At 41.8% G+C, this 22,241-nt stretch overlaps 1 protein-coding gene across 21 annotated transcripts in view; it reads right to left on the bottom strand.

The window, feature by feature from the left end:
- The window catches only part of EIF4G3 (eukaryotic translation initiation factor 4 gamma 3), a 150,727-nt gene that overhangs the window by 70,033 nt on the left and 58,453 nt on the right, over window positions 1–22,241 (bottom strand). For 14 of the 21 annotated variants that reach the window (XR_008235850.1, XM_052791138.1, XM_052791139.1 and 11 more), the window contains exons 4-6: window positions 10,728–10,823; window positions 9,223–9,336; window positions 5,529–5,561 (exon numbers count right to left, since the gene is read on the bottom strand). Coding sequence is in view for 20 of the 21 variants with exons in the window: in XM_052791138.1 (XP_052647098.1) it covers window positions 5,529–5,561; window positions 9,223–9,336; window positions 10,728–10,823 (243 nt within the window). In the remaining variant the exon portion in view is untranslated. The remainder of the gene's footprint in view (window positions 1–5,528; window positions 5,562–9,222; window positions 9,337–10,727; window positions 10,824–22,241) is intronic. The other 7 variants (XM_052791148.1, XM_052791151.1, XM_052791150.1 and 4 more) reach the window with 2 other exon arrangements.

The raw sequence follows: 22,241 nt of genomic DNA on the forward strand, positions 1-22,241 counted from the left end.
AGTATCATCTGGTTGGCAAACTGTTTTCTGCTCCATGCTTGCTCCTGTCCCTCCAAAGCTAAGCTAGCAGTATTCAAAGTCATTCTTAGAAATGTTTCACTATTCTGACTTGATTTGCTATTCATCTTGCAAGGTCAAACAGATGCCTGCACAGACAACATTTTTAAGTAATGCTAATGATGTCCCATTGGAGAACAACAGGAGATTAAAATCAGATATATCTTGTCTCTATTTCTTCTAATAAGTGCAGGATTTGGAGTGGAGCACATATAGGACCCACACAGGACCAGAATGAAGGTACCCTGGACCACAGCAAGGCTTCCAATAGAAATCCTGTGTTACATCAACCCCTCCTTGACTGCTTCCTCCAAAAATTAACATTAAGTCCTGCTATGTCTAACAATGGTTAAATTAGGGTGAAACATGCTACACTGTCATTCAGCAACCAGTGAGGACCTGAGCCATGGTCCTCAAGTCACAGTCCCATCCGTTATCTATTCACCTCTGTTAGGGAGGGATTTCTTTTATTATCTTGGAGTCAGTACTACTGGGCAATATGGTCTATTAACTTTTTCCTCCTATTGTTGCTCCCCAATATACTTACAGAAGAGTACAACTAAACCCCTCTCAGACATTGCTTTTATCGGCTGCCTCAAGTTCAAGTCTTTTAGCCTGCTTGTTCAGTAAGCTCTCATCATCTCAGCAGCCCTTCATCTACCTGCTCAAGGAATTCTTTCTGGAAAATAAAAAAGTAGAATTGTGCACATGCTCCAGACAGGGTTTCCCCAGTACTTCCCAATACAGCAGTAATAACTCCCTACCTCAGCTGGAAATAACTTTTCTGGTTTACCTAAAGATTGCATTGCATAGGTGGTTTCAGCTGATGAGCTCCTATTTTATAGAATAAATACTTCTCCTTGGCACTGAAGTATGAGGGCTTGCACCTTGCAATGCTGGATTATGCCTCGTTTCCATCATGCTGGTCCTCCTTGCACAGCATCCAGCATCCCTGTGCTAACCACATTTTCTAGCTTTGTACTCATCGTTTGCTGCAGACACATGCCTGCTAATTGTGCCAGAGTAATTAACACTAATATTAAGGAAATCCACTACTAACCTCCTGTCTACCTCTCTCAGCACTACTCTGCCCTTTACTTCTTAGTCACTCCTTATATATACATGCCCTGATATCCTTTTATTAACCATCATCATCTCCTGCTTAATTTTCTTCCCACATGACCCTGTGTCAAAAGTCTGTTGAAGGCCAACCAGATAAGAGGCTGTCATCTAGAAAAATCAATGATCAAACAGAACACCAGAACTCCTCCTGACAAACCACCACTGCATTTTAATTGATTTTCTATTTACTCTGTATTTCTAAGCCATCACTTCCAGTGACATGTCTGTGGAACACTCCCTCCCTACTCTAAAAGCTTCACTAAAAAATAAAATTGTGGTAAGAGGACCAAAAACAAATCTATGCTAAGCTTAGCCCATCAAACACAATGTGGATAGGCACCCATCTATTTTTTTCTAGATTGGATCAAGAGTGGCAGTTGTGATAGGTCCACAAAGCCCTGCAGAAAGTTGCGGAAAAAGGAAGCAAAAGGAAAGTTCAACAAGTTATCATCAACGTTATCAAATCAAATTGCACAACCAAGCTCTCCGCTTGAATTAAGCTTCTCATACCCTGAGACAGCTCTGTTATTAATTTTTAGTCTTTTTGGTCTGACCAGGAAGGCTGGTGGTATAACCTGACGCTGACCTGGAAGAGGGAGGAGGCGGCATCTGCACATGCAATACAGCAGGAACCACGTCTACTTGCAGGTGAAAGCTGGCACATTATATTTGATCTTTCAAACTTCAACACAGGCACCAGGGCTCAGCTGAGGAGTTGCAGCCTTGAGACGTAAAGATCTGGTGCCAGAAGCAGGAGCTGCAGCAGAACGTCCACAGGTCCACATCTTGCTTCCCCAGTGGCCACCAGCAATCCTACAGCAGCCCTTTGGGTGTTTCCCCCCCCCCACCTCAGACTTTCCCAGTTTTATTATTTACTAAATGATAAAACGGGGGGGGGGGGGGGGGGGGGGGACACGACGACAGGATGCGACACGATGTTTTTGTGCCAGCCATGGGATTTAGAACTGGTAGCTCCTTTACACGCTCATGGATGAAGGCAGAGAAGTGACTATGGCAGCCATTTCTGATTGCTTTCTAACTCGAGATACTTCAAAAAGCTATGAAATGCTTAGCCTTGAGTCAGCTCAGGGAGTAAATTCCTGACCTCTCCAAATCACAAGGCTTTTTAACAACAGTACGTGGCCAAACCCAGTTTTCTGTTGTATAAGCTATACCCAAAAGAACTCGAGTAACCCCAAGCTAAAACTGGAACAAACTACAACAGCAACCTCAAACTAAATTAGTCTGCCATAACCAGTAAACTAATCTCAAATACAACTATAGTCAGAAAGGGAACTATGACATTTCAGTTTATATTTGTTCTTATTTCTGTTTTTAATTACACTGGCCTCTTCTGAGCATCCATTTTAAAATAACCCATATGGTCCTGAAGTCACTTCTGAAATTAAGGGTTATTCTACATTTTGGACTTCAGATTAGAAGAAAACTGCTATTTTCAATTGTGCTTCATGAGGATCAGAAGCAACAAAATGACTCAAGAGCCTAACTTAGAAAGAAAAAAGAGGGATGCTCTGTGCATAGTGTGGGAAACAGAGCAGCAAGCCCAGGCAGGGTAGTAGCCAAGTCCGCTAGAGCATTTCAAGAAAAACACAAGTTGACAGTATATTTAAAAATACTGCCACAAAACACTTTGTAGGGCCCACTTTCTTTCTCCTATAAAATGAGACTTTTCAGTGGTTTCTCAGGTAGCCATGTTCGTGGAACAAGGATTAGTGATACACATTTAGCTTTTAATCAGAACCACTGCAGCTATTTTCATTTGCCTTCAGCCACTATTTACTTAGTATAGCACCCTAAATCTCATTCTAGTATTTTCTCTCATACAGACTTTGATCACACTTTCTATAGCATCAACTGGCTTGGAGCTACCAGGGCAGGCATTCCCATCAGAAAATAAATTGCTTACAGAGTTGCAAGTCAACTTCAGGTGCTTAAATCATGCTAATTTGATTACTTCAAAGATCTAATAATTACAGGAAATAACATTAAAGAATAATCCATTATTTGACAGAAAAAAGACACAGAATCAATACAAGGCATATGTTAATAAAATCACACAGGGATTGACACAGGAATCGTTGCAAACAACATCTTGCTGCCGCTTTCTTAGAAGAGCACATTGTATTGTTGCAACAAATATTAACACCGCTACGGTTGATCTATTTATTTAGTACTTTTTAGGTTACAAAATCTCTGTCTCGAAGCCTACTGCATATGTTACACAACGTAAGCATGTTAGAAGCTTCCCACGTGAGAATAATTATTTATGTTGGTCTCAAGCACCCTCCAAGTCTTGGGTTTGGGTTGAACTTGCTTCAACAGCCGTCACCCTCCTACACAGGTCAGTGGCAAAAATCCCTCTCTCCATACCCAATCCGCACCATGGGCAGAGACTTTTGGATTAAAAGAAATAAACAGCTCATCTATAGCCCAGGTTTCTCTGTGCCTGTCCTGATCCAGTGCATGACATATAACTGGGAATAAAGCCTGAAATGTTTTTCTAACAGTGACAGCTTCTCTCGGATAATTATAAGCAGACTTCAAATATAACAGAGTCAAAAATCTAAGTGCAACACAGTTAAATATGTAGTGATAAAACTGGGAAAACGCTTGAAAATTACAAGTTTTAACCTGCAGGCGGGGTCATAACTGGGTCCAAAAGAAAGTTTTAAACCAAGTTATGACAGATTGGTGGTAGAGTCATACCAGTAAAGCCACCAAGGGCTGAAATCATCTCCTCCAAGGCTGCGCTGCCTCGAGACTCATGGTCCAAAATCTGCTCGCAGTGAGCTCAGTAATTTTTATAAAAATATTAAATGGCTCACACTGAATATATAATTTGCCTTAGTAATGACCTATGAAAGAACTAAGGAGTTTCTGAACAGCGATGCACTTTCAGTATTGCGTAATATAAACACAGACCTGAAGTTAAGGTCAAGAACAGAAGTATCTAAACAAGATACTAATTCCATCGTTCCCTACGTTGCCCAGTCATTCTGCAAATATTCCTCCACCGCCGCCTGTCAATGCAATCCCTTGCCACGCACAAAAATAATTTCTGTCTCTCTCTCGTGACATTTGCCTGCGAGCAAACAAGTGCAAATGCCTCATTCTACTTTTTAAGCCTTTTTTTTGTCCTGCTTTGGAAGGATGCCTGCCTCCATGCTGCTCTCTGAGGTCGAAGGAACAAGTATTATCAGCTTTTTGGGGTGTCTGTGTGCACTTAACACACTTACCTGCTCTCCTGAGACAGTACTTTCCCAAAGGTGCTCATCTCTACAGTATTAAACTGCTCGGACTAAAAGGAGCGAAGTGAGAACAAAGTAATTCTCCTGGAACAAACCTTCCGCGACTTAAACCCCTGTCCCGACATCACTGGAGTTAATGGGATTTTTTTTTCTTCCCTATTAACTTGGTGGAAACAGCCTGTTCCTTCCAAGCCAAGAGTGACACGGAAACAACTGAATCTGGGAGAGCTTTCCTGCATTTGCCATGCCTCTCCTCCTCTTTTCCACCCATCAGCGCCACATCTGTCCCCTCAAAAGCTACAAGAAGCAGCAAAATCAGTCCCCAGGGGAAAAGGGATTTGGCAAAGATGAATGTAGGAGTTGATAGAAAAGACAACTTTGGACACATTGGCTAAGACAGAAGGGACCTGTGCATCTGTCCTGACACTGAAGAGGTCCTTTTGGTATTTCTGCCACCCTAATAAGTGCTGCCCATGAGTTTCACGAGTCAGACCTGCTCCTAATTTTCATTCTTCTTAAGTCATGCAACAGGAATACTACAAAGATTCCTACATGTTTGGCTTTCATAGGGTGAGTAAAAACAACATTAAGCAATGTAATGATAACAGATAATCAGGCGTATCACACAAGAAATGTATGAATTGGAAAGTTGTTTGCCTTGCTCGGAGTTTGAAAAGTAGGATTTTCTCAGGGACGTGAAAGCCCGGTTCTCGTTGACATCTTCAGCTCAGGCAACATAATCCACAGACTAGTTTGGGAAATATTCAGCAAACTTTCTAGAGACTTGAAAAGGCAAGCATATCTCACAAATACCTGGCAATGATCTCTACAGGTTCTCCTTTCCTACGGAAACGGCGTTAAGTAGTGTGGTTAATGAGTGCAGTGACACCAATTGAGAATTAAAAGTGTTACTCTGTTGCAGGCAGCTTGTTAGCAGGGTTATGCATGTGCTAGTATCTACTAACGGGGCTGGTTTCCAAAGCGAGCCTTCGTTTTGAGTTAGTGGGTGAACCACCTCCAACCACCCGCCTCCCGCAGCCAATTAGTTTAGGATGATAATGAAGGGGCAGGGTACTGTACCTGGTGATGGGCAGGTCGAGGCCCCGCTGCAAACTGAGGAAAGGCGGGAGAAACAAACACAAAAGGAAAGGCACAAAGAGTCAGAAACACCACAACGAAACCAAAATGTCACACTCTATGCAAAATAAACCCACGAGAAAAAAAAAAACCACAAAACAGTCAAAAGCTTTGCTGCAGGACAGTGACAGACAGGTACTAAGATATAACAAGTGAACATCGCTAAGGGGGGAAGTGTGCTGCTCGAGAGCTGGGAGATAAACAGCCAAAGCTGCTAGTTATTTTAAAGGCACTGTAGTGTGTGAGTGCAGGCATTCTTTATCCTACCTGGGAAAAAAAAAAAAAACAAACCAAAAAACAACTTAAAACAAGCAGCAGTGGAGATTTTAAACTGTTTCAAGGTGGAGGTAAATGGTTAAAGCAGCTGGACTCAGAGTCATTCCAAATATTTGGTGGGAGTGGAGGATGGAGACTCATGGCTGGAGAGCAGTTAAGAGCCAGGTAGGCACAGCTAGTGTCCTGCTGGCCAGGGGGCAGCGGGAAATTCCCTGCAAGGCAAAGATCCACAATTCTTTGTACATACACACAGTGCAATTTTGTTTTCAGCTTTTTTTTCCCACAACTATCACAATATAACCCTCCTTAATGAGTCGGATTTGTCACCCCCATCTGAAACCGAAGGAGACAGGTTAACCCGTGATGTCCCCGGGGAGCTGAAGGCATCAATGGTAGAGCTTGGATGGAGTACAGGAGGTCCTGGTTCCCAGCCCTGAGCTCAGGTTACTAAATCACTTCCCACCCACTTGGGTTACACATGGAGGAAAGTAATCAGAATTTAACATGCTCAGTAAACATTAAAAGTATTTTCCAATAAGTAACTGATTGTTAAAATAGAAATAAAAATGAATGCAAGAAATGGAAAATATAAAGAAAGATGACAAGGTAGCCTCTTCCAGAAGCCGAGTTAGGTATTTAAACCCTTAATTCTCAGTGTAATCAGCAGAGCTCCACGATGAGAGCAGATAAGTCTATTGATAATAGCTCCAATAATTAAACGGAGCAAATGAAACTAGATCCCATGATGGCTTTTAACCCACTGCATGCCTCTACCTGTTGCTAGTTGTGATGGCTTAGTGACTTAACACACATGCCGAAGCACAAGCTACAGTCCATGTCTGCTAATTTATACTACAGGGGCTCAGTACGTTTTACTTTCTGCCTGAGAAGAGTGATCAAAACTGGCTACTAATTATTGATTTTCTTAATAAGAGTTTTTTTCAGTAAGAAAAAGTGGACTGGGGTTCACTTGCAGCCCTACCTCCCAGCCATTTTAATGCCATCAAACATGAGAAGCAAAGTATAAATATTCACTGGTCCAGCTGATCTTCTCCTTTATAAACATTTTAATTGCCTATATTTAAGATTTCCAAGAACTAGACTACTAATACCAGTGTTTATATATTCCTTCTACCTTCACCTCATCATGACAGATGAAAAGTCATAAAAACCTTCCGAAACTAGAAAATATGCACACATGGACTATTTCTAGCACAAGAGTTTATAAAGAATGACCTGCACTGATTCACCAAATAGAGAGTTTTCCCACCCTTGAAAATTCTCCCTAAGTCTTACAATTAAAGGAAAAAAAAAAAAAAAGCAAGATCATCTTGTAAGACTAAAGAGCTAAAATTTCTGTTTCAATAGCAACCGCACGACAGTAGCACTCAAAGACTCTCAGCATTCTCCCAAGACTCAGGGTGTGGAGAGGACAGTGGCTCTGTTGATTGGTCCTACAGCGATGAGAAATGGGCACCTGGATGAGTCTCGGGAGGTGAATGCACTTCAAGTCCTTATTTTCCTAAAGGAAGAACTCCTCAAAACCAGTTCAAACATCTTGTGTTCAGGAAAAGGGAATAAAGCTTACCCTGGAGGGGCTGACACAAGCCTTTCCAGAGGGGCTACACACTCCATGTTATAGAATAATGAAAAAAATTAATCAGAAAGACAATGACAGGGTGCAAAAACCTTGCGCTGCTTAATTTCAGGGCCAAAGTACCTCTCTTATCACTGTTCCACAGAAAAGATTCATTCTCACTGTGTTTAAAACAAGAGCTGGAAGCTTACATCTTAAGAAGCTGAAGTATATTCCATGGTGAAAAGTAATATGTGTTACAAGAAAAAAAAAAAAAAGAAATAAAATAAAACCTCAAAAGTTAGTGAAAAATACCCTAATCTATTTTGCACTGGTCACCATTGGCTATTGATTTTTTTCATTTTTAATTTTTTGAAATAATTCAGGTTGGCAGGATTTATTCCTATTAGTAGCTGTAAGCAACAGAACAAACTGTAGTCACTGCTGGCTCGGATTAAAAGAGACACTTTGGGTTTTTTTTTTTTCTCTGTCCAATGAAGGTAGTAGATAGAAAGGAAAACTTCTTTATGAAACCTGGGTCCAACATTTCTACCACCCACACTCTTTATGGTCCTGCTCTGCGGACAGCGGGGCATGTTCTCTATCTGCTGACGTTGAGCTGGCACATCTCAAGCCTCTCTGAAAATAACCACTTCTGGATCGCTCAAACACCCTCTCTGATCACGTTTTTTTTGGCAGACCTCCTAGAATTGGACAGTTTGTGTTAAAATCACCTGGTGCTCAGGGGCTGGCATCGGGAAGAGCTAACAGATAATCTTCAGTACTGCTGAATGGTTCTGATTTCGTTCTCCTTCCCCCAGCTGGAGCTGCACTTTGAAATTCGTGCTATCGGAGTGATGCTACGATGCTAACAGGGAGAAAACATGAAGCCAGTTGGATTGCAAAGGCAGCTGTCCTGGAAGGAACAGAAAAGCCTGAACCGTGCAATTGCCAATGGCCCTTGGATGCAGAAACAGGATGGAGGAAGCTCCAGCTGCTCAAGGAAGCGGGGTTAGGATCAACCTCGTTAGTGCAACAGCCTACCTACCCACACCAGCCGCACCAGCTGCGTGATGGACGGGACTGTGCTATGGAAACCTAGGGATGGCAAAGACATCCTGCCACCTTCCTTGTCCCCTCTTCACCCTCCCCTCACCACCAAAAAAAGACAGTTAAAAAATAAATTAAAAAATAGTAATTAAAAAAAAAAAAAAGTAAATCAAGCCCAGAACAAAATGCAAGAGTAGTTCAGGACCAGGCTAGTCTTGCATTTGTTTTGGGGTGGGGAGGTGGAATGAGATGTTATGGGTGTGGCTTTTAGTAATGGGGGTGGAGATGGTCACTAGCAGAGCGGATGGCAAAAACTGCATACAGGAGAGTTTAAAAAAAATATAAAAATGGCTGACAACGGCAGACAAATTCTTCCTCAATACCTCCTCAATAATGGGGCCAAAACCCTACAATTTGACACATTTTCCAGCCAAATTTCCTGATGATGTTATCTGTTGAGCGGCAAACCCAAAGCCGCCCTGGTCTCTGTCCTACACCAAGTCAGACCCTCCCAACTGCAATTCAACTTTGGACCTTGCGTCGCCACTTAACCTGGCAGAAACTGCCACGGTAGCTCATGCTTTTAGCAAAGAAGCAAAATCAGTGCATTTCTGTAGATCAGCCAACAAAAAAGATGTGGTAAAAAAAAATAATAAATAAAGAAAGGAAGAAATAAAAACAGTGCCATTGGCACAATTGCCTGCAAGAAGGAGTACAGTTTGTTATATTGCTTACAATGCAGTATTTTATCCAGCCTCTTCCAGCCAGGGACCTGTAAACCGGACTCTGTTCCAAAACCTTCCTCCTCTTCCAGTTGTCTGTGCAATGTATTGGCACTGTTCTGCTGGGCTGTCAAAAAAACTGGTTTAGAGATGCAGCTCTTCAGTCAGGTTTTTGCTCCAGTTCTAACCATATAAACTTACTTGCGCTTTTCAACAATTAAAGATAAAGATGATGATTATACTTACTGAGAAAAGAGGGGTTTTTACCATCAGTATCCCAACGTTACTGATCAGAATGGGGGACTAAGGAGGCAGGGGGGATCCAGTTACAAATTCGCAGCTGTCCACATCATAGAATCTTCATCAAAACTGGCATTAATTGGCTCGTTCATCAACACAGAGGTTAACTGGCCTCAGAACTAACCCTCCTGCAAATCCCCTGGAGTGAAACCTCCAGAAGCAGGGCAAGCACATCGGTGCAGCTGCACGTGGGGGGAAAGCTTGCCCTGTATCTCTCTCTCTCTCTCTCTACACCCATTATGTGGACAAACAGAAGACTTCTGTCTCAGAGGCTTTCAGTTGCCACGCTTCAGCAGCGTTCATCTTACTCTAAAAAGAGATGAGTGCTGGAAACGGTGTTATGGTTTTATAGGTAATCTGAAAGTGTTACGACACAGATGTGGATTTGTAAGAGGCGCTGGGATTGCTGCTCCCTTGGCTAACTGAGGCTTGAGACATTGTGATGGTAAGCTACCATGCCTCCAGAAGCTGGGCTAAGCATCTGATGCTCTAGGAGGGTCTCCTAGCATCGTGTGGAACTGTGCTACGAGCAGAGATTCCCCAAAAAGAGCCTGGTTTGGGGAACCAAAGTCCTACAATAGCAGAGCAGTATTACAATACACACACGAAAAAAAGATTATGGAGGACAACCAAACCTAAAGTTGGATGGAAAAGGGGCTTATCACAAAAAGATCTGGGTACACAGAAGGTCTACATTAAATGCATGAGCACCTACAGGGTGCTAGGCAGTAAATGGTTAGAACTGATCTGGTGGCACTGATTCGGAAGTAATGCCCAGAGACCACTGGAGACTTTGTGCTGCTGCTGTAGAGAATCGCTTTCGTTTACTGATCTTTGGTCTATCACTTTACCACATACTTCCTTAAAGAAAAAAAAAAAAAAAAAAAGAAGAAAAGAGAAAGATTCTGGTAATGAATCTAAACTCTAAAATGAAGTGAACCTGAAAGCAACTATGCTAAAAATAAATCATGTTATTTGAATGTAGATGAGACACCCTCCATCACTTCTTTTCTGATAAGCCACTTTAAAAGGAACATTATCCTACCAGGACAATGTCTGAAAAACTCAATCAATATTTGCCATTTGGAAGTGCTTCCAGTTCAGTAAAACACACTTTCCAGAGAACTGGCCAAGTGCTATAGACACACACATACACACAGAAAAACACACAAATGAGGAAGAAAGAACACAAGATAATGCAAACATGGGCTCCCTTACCGGTGAGCGGGTCTGAGGCTGGGTATTCATTGTTTGAGGGGCTTGAGGGTACACCAATGTGGTTGGAGCTGCATTCTGTCCTGAGGGGTAGGGAGCCTGCCAGGGAACAAGAAAAGTAAAAAAAAAAAAAAAAGAGTGTATCAAATGATTCATCCTGAAAGACAGGAACTGAACATGTTATCAAGATGGACTGCTGATGAACATTGAGATAAAGACGACATAGGTGATTGTGATGCAGAAAGCCTTCTCCGTCAAGGACCCAATCAATTTATCAACACTACCCTAAGCTCCCCAAGTGCCGCAGTGGAAAACATAGCAAAGAGGCACATCAATGCAACACCATGTCAATGAAATCCTGTGTTGTCTGACCCCCCATCCATGCACTTTCCAAAAGCCTCCTCTGAACCTGTTTCCAAGGAAAGTTGGAACTGTAGGTATCACTGACAAATCCTCCAAAATAAGACAAGTAACAAGAAACAAGCTCGAATGCATTTAATACAAGCCGCTGCTGCTTTAAAGCATTTGCAACACAATGAAACGGCCCAAAATCATTACAGATGTAAGGCAGACCATGGGTTGTGTAAATTTTTCATAGTTCCACTGATTTCTATGGGCTATAACAATTTACACCACCAGATGCTCTCCCCAATGTTATTTGCCCAAAGTAAAAATAAACTGGAGCTGGAGATTTATGCTGATTACGCATTTTAACAAGACATTTAGAAATAACTTTCCAGAGCACCTTTCTCTTTTTTTTTTTTTTTTGAAGAAAAAAGTTATAACTTACCTTTTTTTTTTTTTAATAGTTTATTATTGTAATGACATAAAAACCAGCCACTAGCCTGCGACAGCCTTCACTTTCAAAAGGAATTAGTTTTAACTCTACATGCTGCTCTGTAGCTCCTGCACAACTCCATTGAAAACCACTTCTCCAGCTCCTCAGCTCTTTCTCCTTCACTGTCTATCCCTTGTGGTGCCAGCTCTGGATGTTGGCATTACTAATGGTAACCACAGTCCCTGCTAACCTCCTGGCTATGTACCATCAGATCTACTTGATGAATAAAGGAGCTCATCAGGCCTTGGGTTTCCTCTGGGAGGAGGTCTTCAGGCTCACTTTACAGATTATGGGAGAGGATATGCTTAAAAACATTGCAATACCCCTCTGTACACAGAATTATGATATATTCACACTGCAAGCCTTGCTGAAGAAACCCTTCTCATCTTCAAATTTCATGGCCCTTGCATTAAAATTCAAGAGCAGGTCTAAGGAATAAAGGGAATCGTTTCAGCCTGTAATGTGGTATTGAGAGAACAGGTTTCACTGCACCAGCCCTCAGGCACATTTCAGGGTATCTCTGATTTGAACTGTGCTACATTTGATTTGAATAATTAAGTTTTTAAACAATAAAACTAAGTTATAGTCAGTAGGCCAAACCTGTTTGTATTAAAGAAAGAAAAAAGAAACTTATAAAACTTTAACTATCAAGAGAGGTGATCCAGCATAAAGCCTGAAGCTCTGTTTTAGGCAAATAGCTCAAGGAGTGGTGTAGAATCAACACAAAATGTGCTGTTTCTAGAAAGAAACTCAGTCCTGAAGCCTGCAAAACTTCCAAGTCTGAACTAGCAAACTACACCAAGTATAATCAGGCATGTTCTGGCTTTCAAGGGAGAGTCAACCAGTCCTTACAAGATGAAGGATGTATGCTTTTAAGGAAAAGAAAGCAATTTAAGAAGTTTTTCTTACAAAATAAAGTGGGCATAATAGTATGCCATTGGGGAAAGCATACATTTACTTCTCACCTCCCAGGCTGAGTCCTACAGCAGTCACAGACCTTACCCACAGCTCAGCCTCTTCAGCCCTTTCAGTATGAGCAAATGTAGGACAGTTTTGGAGCAAGAATATGTCTTATTTTGGAAGAGCACCTAGCACATCTGATCACTGAAAGAATCTACCGCCGAGTGCCCCAGCACACAATGACCAGTGTCCTGTGCCTTCCAGAGCATCTAGGAGACAGCTGGGGTCTCTGTATTATTCTTGTTTTCTTCTTTTTCATCCCTACACATAAAATCCCCACCTAATCTCCTGCTGATCAAAATGTAATACAAGGTAAATGAAAATACAATTTAGAGACAATCCGACCAGAGAATTTTCTAGCCTCAGAAAAAAGAAGCCAAAACAAAATGTGGTGGCAGGGGATGAGGGCACTGAGCGTAGCCCAAAAATAATCCCATCCCAAACACCTACTGCTGCAACACCTCCTATTCCTGCTTTGGGATCACACTCAAACTGATCATTAAATAGCAAAACTTAAACACAAATACATAGACAATGAAGGACAGTGTTCCTACTACACAAGCTAACTAGGCAGGACGTTCTGTTATTTTCTACCTGATTTTCACCCTGCTTTTTGTGACAAAGAGATGATAAAAATGTACAGCTCCAAGTATATCACTAGATCTTTGCTGTGATTGAGGACACCAAAGCACACTCAGTAGAATATTTAGCTGAAGAATGTTGTTCTGCAGTAGTTTATATCAATACAGCAGAAAAGACTAGTCCAAGAGCAGTTAATGTTTTAATCGGCTCCTGCTATAGAAGCAGCAACCTCTGGCAGGTAAGCAGGGCAGGTTTTCCACTGCCCCTCCTCTCCAGGAGCTCATTTGGTCTAATCCTCTCCAACCAGCACTTCCCTCCCTTCTTACCACTGGCAAAACCTCTAATTCATGTTAACAACTAATTTACAAGAAGTCTTCTAATTTTTTGAGATGTCAGATGCAGCATCAAATATTTTCCCCTTTTATTTGACAAGTGTGATTCTGCTTGAGCTGCTCGTGTCAATGTTGTACAATAAACAGCATGTACCGTATCTCGCAGCTGTAATGACACCATAGCAATGAGCGATCGCAGCACGGCATAGAATAATCGAGTGCTAACAAGACACGGGGAAGCTCTGGTATCTTTTTGTCCACAACCTAGAGAAGTTGTCCTGCATTTGTAGTACCTTGCTGCTGACTTTCTGCATCTGGGATCGCTGCCCAACCTGAGATTAAGACTTCTCCTCTTAGAGGATGAGTGGCTTTCTGTGTCAGTCCACACACCTTGCAAAGGGTCCTGATGCTACTCTTCATATCCTACCAGACAGCAGCAAGCATGCAGAGTGGGTGACTGTGTCAGGAAATATTATGAACACTCACATGTAAATGGACCAGTTGACCACCAGCTCCTTGTGCCTCCAGCTCTGCATCTCAAGAGAAGAGACCTTATCTCAAACGGTTTGAACTGCTGCTCCCACAGCATCTCAGCAAAAAGAAAAGAAAATATCTACTATTCTCCCCCTTCTTCAGGCTCATGAAAACACGTTTTCTTCAGGCTTAACTTGCACGCAAAAGAACAAAGCCTAAGTCAGATATAACTTCCTTGCTACCCCAAAGTCCTTACCCACATCCAAGACAGCCTGAGTTTTCTTTTAATCACCCAAGCAAAAGGAAATTTGAAAGAAAGGAAGCACAGCTATCAGTAAGGCTAAAAAACTATAAGTTTTAGTAGAAAGACTGTAAAGCAGGCATTTTTAAATACAGTGCCAAAGACAGCCACCTCACTGATAACAGATTTCATTTCTGACATCAGTAAGGCTGAGAAGCAAATGTAAGACGACACAATCTAGTGTTAAATTTGCTTTAGTATTTAAACACTATCAGAATAAGTATAGCATTAAGTTATAAATAAAGAAAAAAGCATATGGAGGCTTAAATAGCAGCCACTGAAGGGTTTCTGCTATTAAACTGTCATCAAAACAAGGTAATTTTGGACAGGCAGTGCTGTTTCTAACCGCTCTGGGTGCTAGGTTCACAACTGCAGCCTTGAGGAATGAGTGCAATACAAATCCCACTGAAGACAACAAACATCACCTAAATAAACATGTTTCACAGCTATTACACAACAACAAATGCTTCTGCTCGGCATGCTTCAAACCAAATGTAGGTGTGCCCAAACTGGTATTTGTGTTAGAATCATAATGGGGGAAAAAAAGGGAGGAAAAAAAGTGCTTTATAAATTTCTGCAGGTACTAAGTTCACATGTAAGTACATGGTAGTCTAAAAAAACTATCAAAACAACTGACAGAATAAATCACGGCACTCTATTGCTTTTCAGACAAGTCAGCTGATTAAAAGTATCACATCTATTCATCTGTCAAAAGGACTTTTTTCTGTGCCAAGCATCTAAATAAGTACACAAAGTAATTATAATCACATGCAGTCACGCTGGAAATATGTGGCTTTTATGCACCGCAGCTGAAACACTGAGGATGAGGTGAGCAAATGAAGAGATCAGTGAGGAAATGCTTCAAAAATCCCCTAAATAAACTACAACGGAGGGGAAGGCAGGGAAGCAAATATCACTCTGTATAAAAATTTTGGTTCAGAAGCATCTAAATGCTGGTATTGAAACCCCTGAAGTTCAAATAATTGCAGCACCCCAAGCTGGAACAGAACGGATGACTGCTGAGCTGCTCCACTTTTGAGGCAGAGCAATTTGCTTCCCTTAAACCTTTCATCTTAGTGATTTTATTTCAGATGTGGCTATTCATGGGGGGAAGGCGATAATAGTTGTGTGTTTATGTATTCCCGCAACTTGCTGGGGAAAACCCTTTCTACCCATTTTCTGTGCAGTTTCTACCTTGGGCTGCTGACTGTGCTAAGCAAAAAAAGTAAAATAATCACTACCAACAAAACAAATGAAAAAAGTTATTCTTAGATCAGTTCCCGAGCTGGTTAATAAACACTGAGCCTGCTGCGTAACATGACTCCCTTGGTACTGACTGTACTGGGAATAAACAGGCAAAGTACACACATCAGGTTCAGAAAAAGCTGAGTCACACAGCTCTCTGCCTCCCGCAGCCAGTGGAGATTTTTTTTTGGAACAAAACTCTTAAATCCCCAGGCAGAAAGGTGTCACTTGCTGAGCTTTCTGCCTTTGGCAGCGCAGTTGGGTTTGGCATGGGAAGGGGTTAAGCCCTGTCGCCATTTCTTGAATCCTCTCCTGACTTAGGGAAGAAGTTCGGCTGGGTCTATATTTACTGAAGTTACATACGAGGAGGAGAAATGGTCTTGTAGTTCCAACACATGACTGTGACTCAGGAGCTTGCCGCTCCATTACCATTGCTATCGCGGTGACCTTGGGCGAGGAAAACCTTCAGACTTCCAGTAACTTCCCAGTAACACCAACACAGCGACTGTGCTCCTGTCCAGGGTGAGCTGAAACTCCGCTGAACACCAGCAAAAAGCTTTAATCTCTTTTGGAGAAACATGACAGCGTAAGCAAAACATTTTATAACAACACGAAGCATGCTGGGACCACAGACAGCCCTCGGCTATCCCAGAACAACCGCAAAGGTTATTTTTCCTGTGTGGCCACAACAGAAAGCAATGCAATTCTTCCATGTGAATAAAAAATACAATATCTTGCTGTAGTGTTTTATATTTCATTTGAGCGCTCAGATCATTACACCCACGAACGGAGAGTACCCAGCTAAAAGCTTACTGAAAGTGTCACCACATGGACTTTCAAAAAGATTTTTAACTGTTTTATGCAGAGACGTAAAATATCAAAACCATGCATTGGATGGAAATAGGATAAAACTGTTGCAAGATCCATCTCTGCCCCCAAAAGACCCCCAAACAAAACCACACACTTTTCTCTGGATGTAAATGTATTTCTGCACGACAGTGGTCTTTTACCAAGACATTTGCTAACCCAGTTAAATGCTAGATATTGATTAAAGCCACACCAGGTGGGCATTTAGAGTAACACTCAGTGTACTTTATATTGAGGGGTCCTGCCCCTAAATTTAGAAATTCTTATTTGTACAAGCTCCCTGAAACAAAATGCAGCTGCCCCTGGAGCACGGTAGAGGAGAGAGCACTACAAGAGTCATCGCCAAGATCATTGCACGGGTGTTTCCTTTTTAACCCCGTTTTTAACAACCGGACTCAGTTTTCCTTCCAGCTGTTGAACTATTTTCCTCGAGGAAAACCACAACAGGGAACATGGGACAGGATGTGTTAATGCACCAGCCCTTGAGGCTGCTCTTAGAGCCTCTTAGAAATTTTTCACCTGGGTCACTGGCCTGGACCGCAGGAGTTTGGCTTTGGATGCAGGTGAAGAAATCTCCTGCAGCAGCATAAACTGTCACTTGGTTCACAAGTGTGGAAGGATGGTGCCAGCTAGGATGCGGCTTTTAATTCTGAATCATCATTTATTTGTTGAGTTGGGTTTGCTCTGCCCTCCCACAGCCTGAAATCAAATCACTGTACTACCTAAACAACTGCAACCGTGCAGTATCCAATAAGCAGAAATCTCTCGGCATTCAGCTCTTATGAAGTAAGAGGATTATAATTTAAAACCTGTATCTTCATTTCTACCTAATAAACTCACCGGAGGCAAGCGGACACCAGAACAGCAGTTCTTCAGACTACCCCTCCTACAAAACCAGCACCTTTATTTTTTCCTCAAGCTTTGGTTTCTGAATGGCCTCAATTTTAAGAAAGGTGTATATCAGCACAAACTCACAGTGTCAGTAGAAGCAGCTCCCCTGTCTCCCCCAAACACAACTGTTTGCTCCCATTCCTGTGCTCTTTCAGCAGCAGTGCTGGCTTTAAGTGACTGCAAAAATGTTTAAAACTTCCAAAGACTGAATGTTACAGCAAGATTATATTTTTTAATCTGATATGAAGAGTGGTATTATTGCAAGGCAGAGGTAACAGCTACAGCCAGAGCATCTGAGAACAGCCCAGAATCTCCTACTACTACAGCCTACAAGACACATCATTAATGAAAGGCTCATTTTTCCAGCCAGGTGCTGACTTACGAACACTGGTAGCATCAAGTGAAAAGGATTAAGAGGTTCCTGCTCTCGCTGTCTCCCTTACCATCCTCCCAGGGGCTGCAGTACCTGCAGCAGAGATGACTGAACTGGAGGTGAAGCAGCTTTTGACCTAAAATTAGTATGTTGGCAATGGACAAAAAATACTTTTTAACTAAGTTACTGAGCTCCCAGTGGTGGCATCTCTGGAGATGCCCAGGATTCAGCCACCTCACCATGGAGTTGGCAACCTGTGGGAAGAGTTCAGATAGCAAAGCAGCAGATCTCTTAATCCACCTGCACTCATAAATCAATGCCATGAGAAGCCAAAACAGCCCCACGAGACCTCAACATCTTGCTGCCCCTCCAGTCTCAGTTTTGCTCAGGGTTACGTTACTGAGCTAGAGACACCCACCTTGGTGGCAAATGCATAACAAAAACACACCATCTACAGCATTTCAGCAGCCCTCCCAATAGCTGCACGTACAAGCAATAAAGTCCTGTGGGGAAAGAGAAGTAAGTGCCAAAACAGCTTGTAGAAATCCTGCAGGAGTGAACCATGCTTGACACATCAAAAAGCATTTCCTTGGACCTGTACCAATGTCACTACAATACCTGGAAACCTGTGCTGCAACTATCTCAGGTTAGTTCCTGCATCTGAACACAAACATGACATTACTCAGCTCCTGGACTTCTTTTGAACATACTTGATTTTTATTACTATTTTGGTAACTAGATAATTCAATTTTTTTTTTTTTTTCTGGTGTGCCCTGCAGTCAGCAGAACAGGGTCACAGCAGACTTCGAAGCTCCCGTCTGCAATGACTTGTATAATGTGAATAATTTGAGTATGGTAGGAAAAAATCTGTAGTATCTGTAATAAGTAGAACCAGCTCATCTGCAAATATAACAATGATGGAGAAGCCTGAACTATTAAATTTATTCATTTCAGGCTTTTCTACACAGTGCCCTCTCAAATAATGTATAAAAGCATATTCTCACACTACTCCTGTGAACTACCCCAGCTTTACAGCTTTAAAAATAGCACAACAACAATTAAACCAATAAATAAGCACAATTCCCCTCTAAATGCTCATAGTTTGGCTTTCATTATTTACAATGATACTTCAACTGCATATCGTCAAACACACTATCAGATTAAATATAAGTCCTCATTTACAGCTACATGTTCAGATATGCAGGGTTTTTTGGTATACATCGCATCAAGAATTTCAAATTTTTTAAGCAGCTCATTTGCAAATTATCTGGCATCACTGAAATCAGCTTGTCCTCATCATAGCATCTCTGTAAAATAAAAATACATAGCAGTTCTACTCTGCTGACTCTCTATAAGCCAGTGCTGCTACCCTGTAAGATGCATCAGTAACTTGAAAACACTATGTTTTTCTGCATATATTGGTATATATTACTTGGAATATTCACAGCCCCATTAAAATCAATGATGCAAGTACCAGAGCTCTTCTCTGACACTGAACAGGTTATGCAGATTAAAGGTTTCCACTTCAAAAAAGAATTTAACACAATTACAGTGCAAATACCCTGCTCCTGATGAAGGGACTGAAAGGGGCTGGGATGGGACCAGCTTGTGACACTGGTACAAAGTCTTTGCACCTCGGATTTACTAGGAAACTTCAAGGTTTAGATTTGGATGGAAGCAAACACGAAACAGGAACTGTGACCGTTTAGTGCATTTATTTAGATATGTAGGGTTTTTTTCAAAAGCCATTTCCTTAAAATGCCAGATAGTCGGTTAGCTCCAGGTGTCTCATTCTCTAAAGGTGGTGTGGATCTTAGGGATTCACCAAATTGCAGATGAGAAGACCAAGCAGAGAAGAGCCTGCACTGCTTGCAGCAGTCGGCATCTTCAATTCTCCTCCTCACAAGCACACTGGTTTCCAATCCCCTCTTTTTCCATAGCCCAGCCTTCACAAGAATTCCTTGTGTTGGTAAATATTAAACTCAGCCTCTAAAAGGATAAAAATATCCTGACCCAAGAGGAATTACTTCTCTTGCAAATGCGGCTCAACCATTGTTATCTTTATTCCTCTGCAGCAGTTTGTCTTGGGGTATATCATCTGTGTCATTACCTGCCCTGCTAAATTTTTAACAATCTTTTTTACAGCTTAGTATGATTTAGTGTCACGCATTCAAGCAGGTAAAGGCAGCAAGCTGAACAGGGAAAGAGTCCCAAGTAACAACCACAGAACTACAAGCATTTTTCCTACTTTAACATAAATAATCAGATTCCCACCAGGGGAAGGCGGCAAAGGAAATGTGGTTTCCTCTTCCCTGGACAAAGACAGTCTGTGCGGAGGACAATACAGACACAAGATACACACTCCTTTCCTTCCTGCTTAAGACACTGTGGTTACTATTCCTGTAGGGATGTTACGAAGGAGGAGGGTGAAAAGGAAAAGCAAGACAGAAAGTGTCCCTCTTTAACACGCTATCTCCCTGAAGCTCAAGCTTATCCCATGTTTTTAAGATAATAATTGCAATTATTTTATCAGCAGCTACAGTGCTGAATGCAACCATCCCTTAACACGGTGCAAAGGTAAACATAACACACAGCTTCAGGGAGGAAAGTACAATCTGCTTTTTATAAAAAAAGATAAGGTGCTCAAGCTGATAAGCCCATGCCCAATTTCAGACCGCAGTGATGTGGTCAGCTGAAGACGCAGAGTGAAATATTTAAACAAGTGTAATTTTGAGACATCAGGGTGGACAGATGTCATGCTAGTGCCTGTCCTCCTCCCAAAGACGCTTGTTTATTAAATCCATCAACACAAAATCTGCCTAGGTTCAAAACTGTTGTTAACGAAGGCATGAGGGCAAGGATAATGCTACAGTAGATTATAATTTCATAACATCTGTAAATACTAGTATGGATTTATTTGGCTTCTTACAGAGACTGAAATGACAGTCCCTGCCTTGACTGCAGCACATGGTTCACAGCCTGGAGGTGGGCTGGTAACGACCATTACATAATTAAGTGAATTGGTATTTTCCATAATAAAGGTACTCAAAAATATACAGTGTATGTGTGTGCCTGCCTGTGTTGGGGGGAGAAATTCCAGCACCTCCACTGCTGGAAGCAGACCTGTGAATCTCAGCAGACAGACCCTTGAGTTTACATAGTGCCTTTCACTTGTCCTCTAAAATTTTGTCCCAATTTAACCGGGAAATGAACTCTGAGGATGAATGAATACTTGTGCTCAGGAACACAACCTGCAGTCAGCTGAGACCCCTACTCCATGCTAATGTCGAAACAGCATCAGCAAGTTTGCAGCTTTCCTCCTACTTTCCCCTAAGACACAACAAAAACCTCCAAAAATTTGTCTTCTGGCTATCTCTAAGGATGCTTCCATCCTTGAAGATACTCAAAACCCAAGTGGACATGGTCCAGAGTAACCTGCTCTAGCTGGCCCTGCTTTGAGCAGGCACTTGGACTAGATGATCTCCAGAGGTCCCTTCCAACCTTAATCATTTTATGAGTCCATGGCAGCAATCAGATAAAATGTTCAAGTTTTACTGCATTACACTGAAGCCCAGAAGTACTGTTGTGTATAACTTTATGCAAATTCAGACAATTTAAAGCAACTAAATAAATTACTGGTTTCTAACAACACCATAAGGAGGGGTCTATGGAGAGCAAAGGCGCAGCCCTTCCAGGCTACAAGGAGCCAAAAGTGGAATTACTGCTCCGTAACCATCAAAACCTTCTGTGCTCTTTGCCGTGAGAGCAAAGCAGCACACTGAGTCTTCAGCTTGCAGAAGAACCACACTGTTTATGGATTTCAAACTTTCACCTCTGGAAGGCAGTCCTCCCTACTAGAAGGTATAAACGGCTCCAGAGGTTATTCTTCAGTTCCCCAGTCTGAAACAACAGCTAACAGCGGAGTCCAGTAATTCAAGGGCTCCTTCTCACCAGTTTTATCTAGTTGCAGGGATATTTTATGCCCTCTACATTTACAAAATGCAGACCGTGTAAAGCTCTGACTTTTTTTGCTGACTTTGGTGTTTATTGGGACATACTGGCTACTGCAACACATTGTGTTTGTTTAAAAACTACGTATTTTCTGGAGCATGCAAGAAAACATCCATTAAATTGCATGGAACAGAAGGTATTATTGCAGAAGGAATACCAGAACAGAAATTATTAAACATAAGAAAATGGCAAGTTGCCTCACATTATTTTGTCATCTTATATTATGAACAAAAATGTGGTTCAACAAGTGGTAAAGTCTGAAAAGCATCAAAATAAAGCACAGTCCACGTGACTGTGAGAACAAAAAACACGCATGGAAAAGTCCTGAAGAAAGGTGTCTGTAGAATTTTAAAACAGCTAGGGAGGAGTTTGATTTTCTATTAAAAATGCTATTTCAACCCCCCCAAAAAGTCACTTGCAACTTTAAAACCACTTTTGATTCACAAGGGTATCACAAGCCAGAAAAAAACTCTTCCACTAAATCATGCATCCAGGATGTGTTGTGTGGCCAAGACACCTACTGTGAGAGCTTTCTTATTCAAAATAACTCAAGTTTACACCAGGGTGGATGGGCCAGGGAAGACTCTGAGCCAGGCTAGGGTTACTCCTGAAAGAAAAAGCTCAAGCAGCAGTAGAAAAAACA

Source organism: Harpia harpyja, chromosome 7, assembly GCF_026419915.1.
Source record: "Harpia harpyja isolate bHarHar1 chromosome 7, bHarHar1 primary haplotype, whole genome shotgun sequence".
NCBI lineage: Eukaryota > Metazoa > Chordata > Aves > Accipitriformes > Accipitridae > Harpia > Harpia harpyja.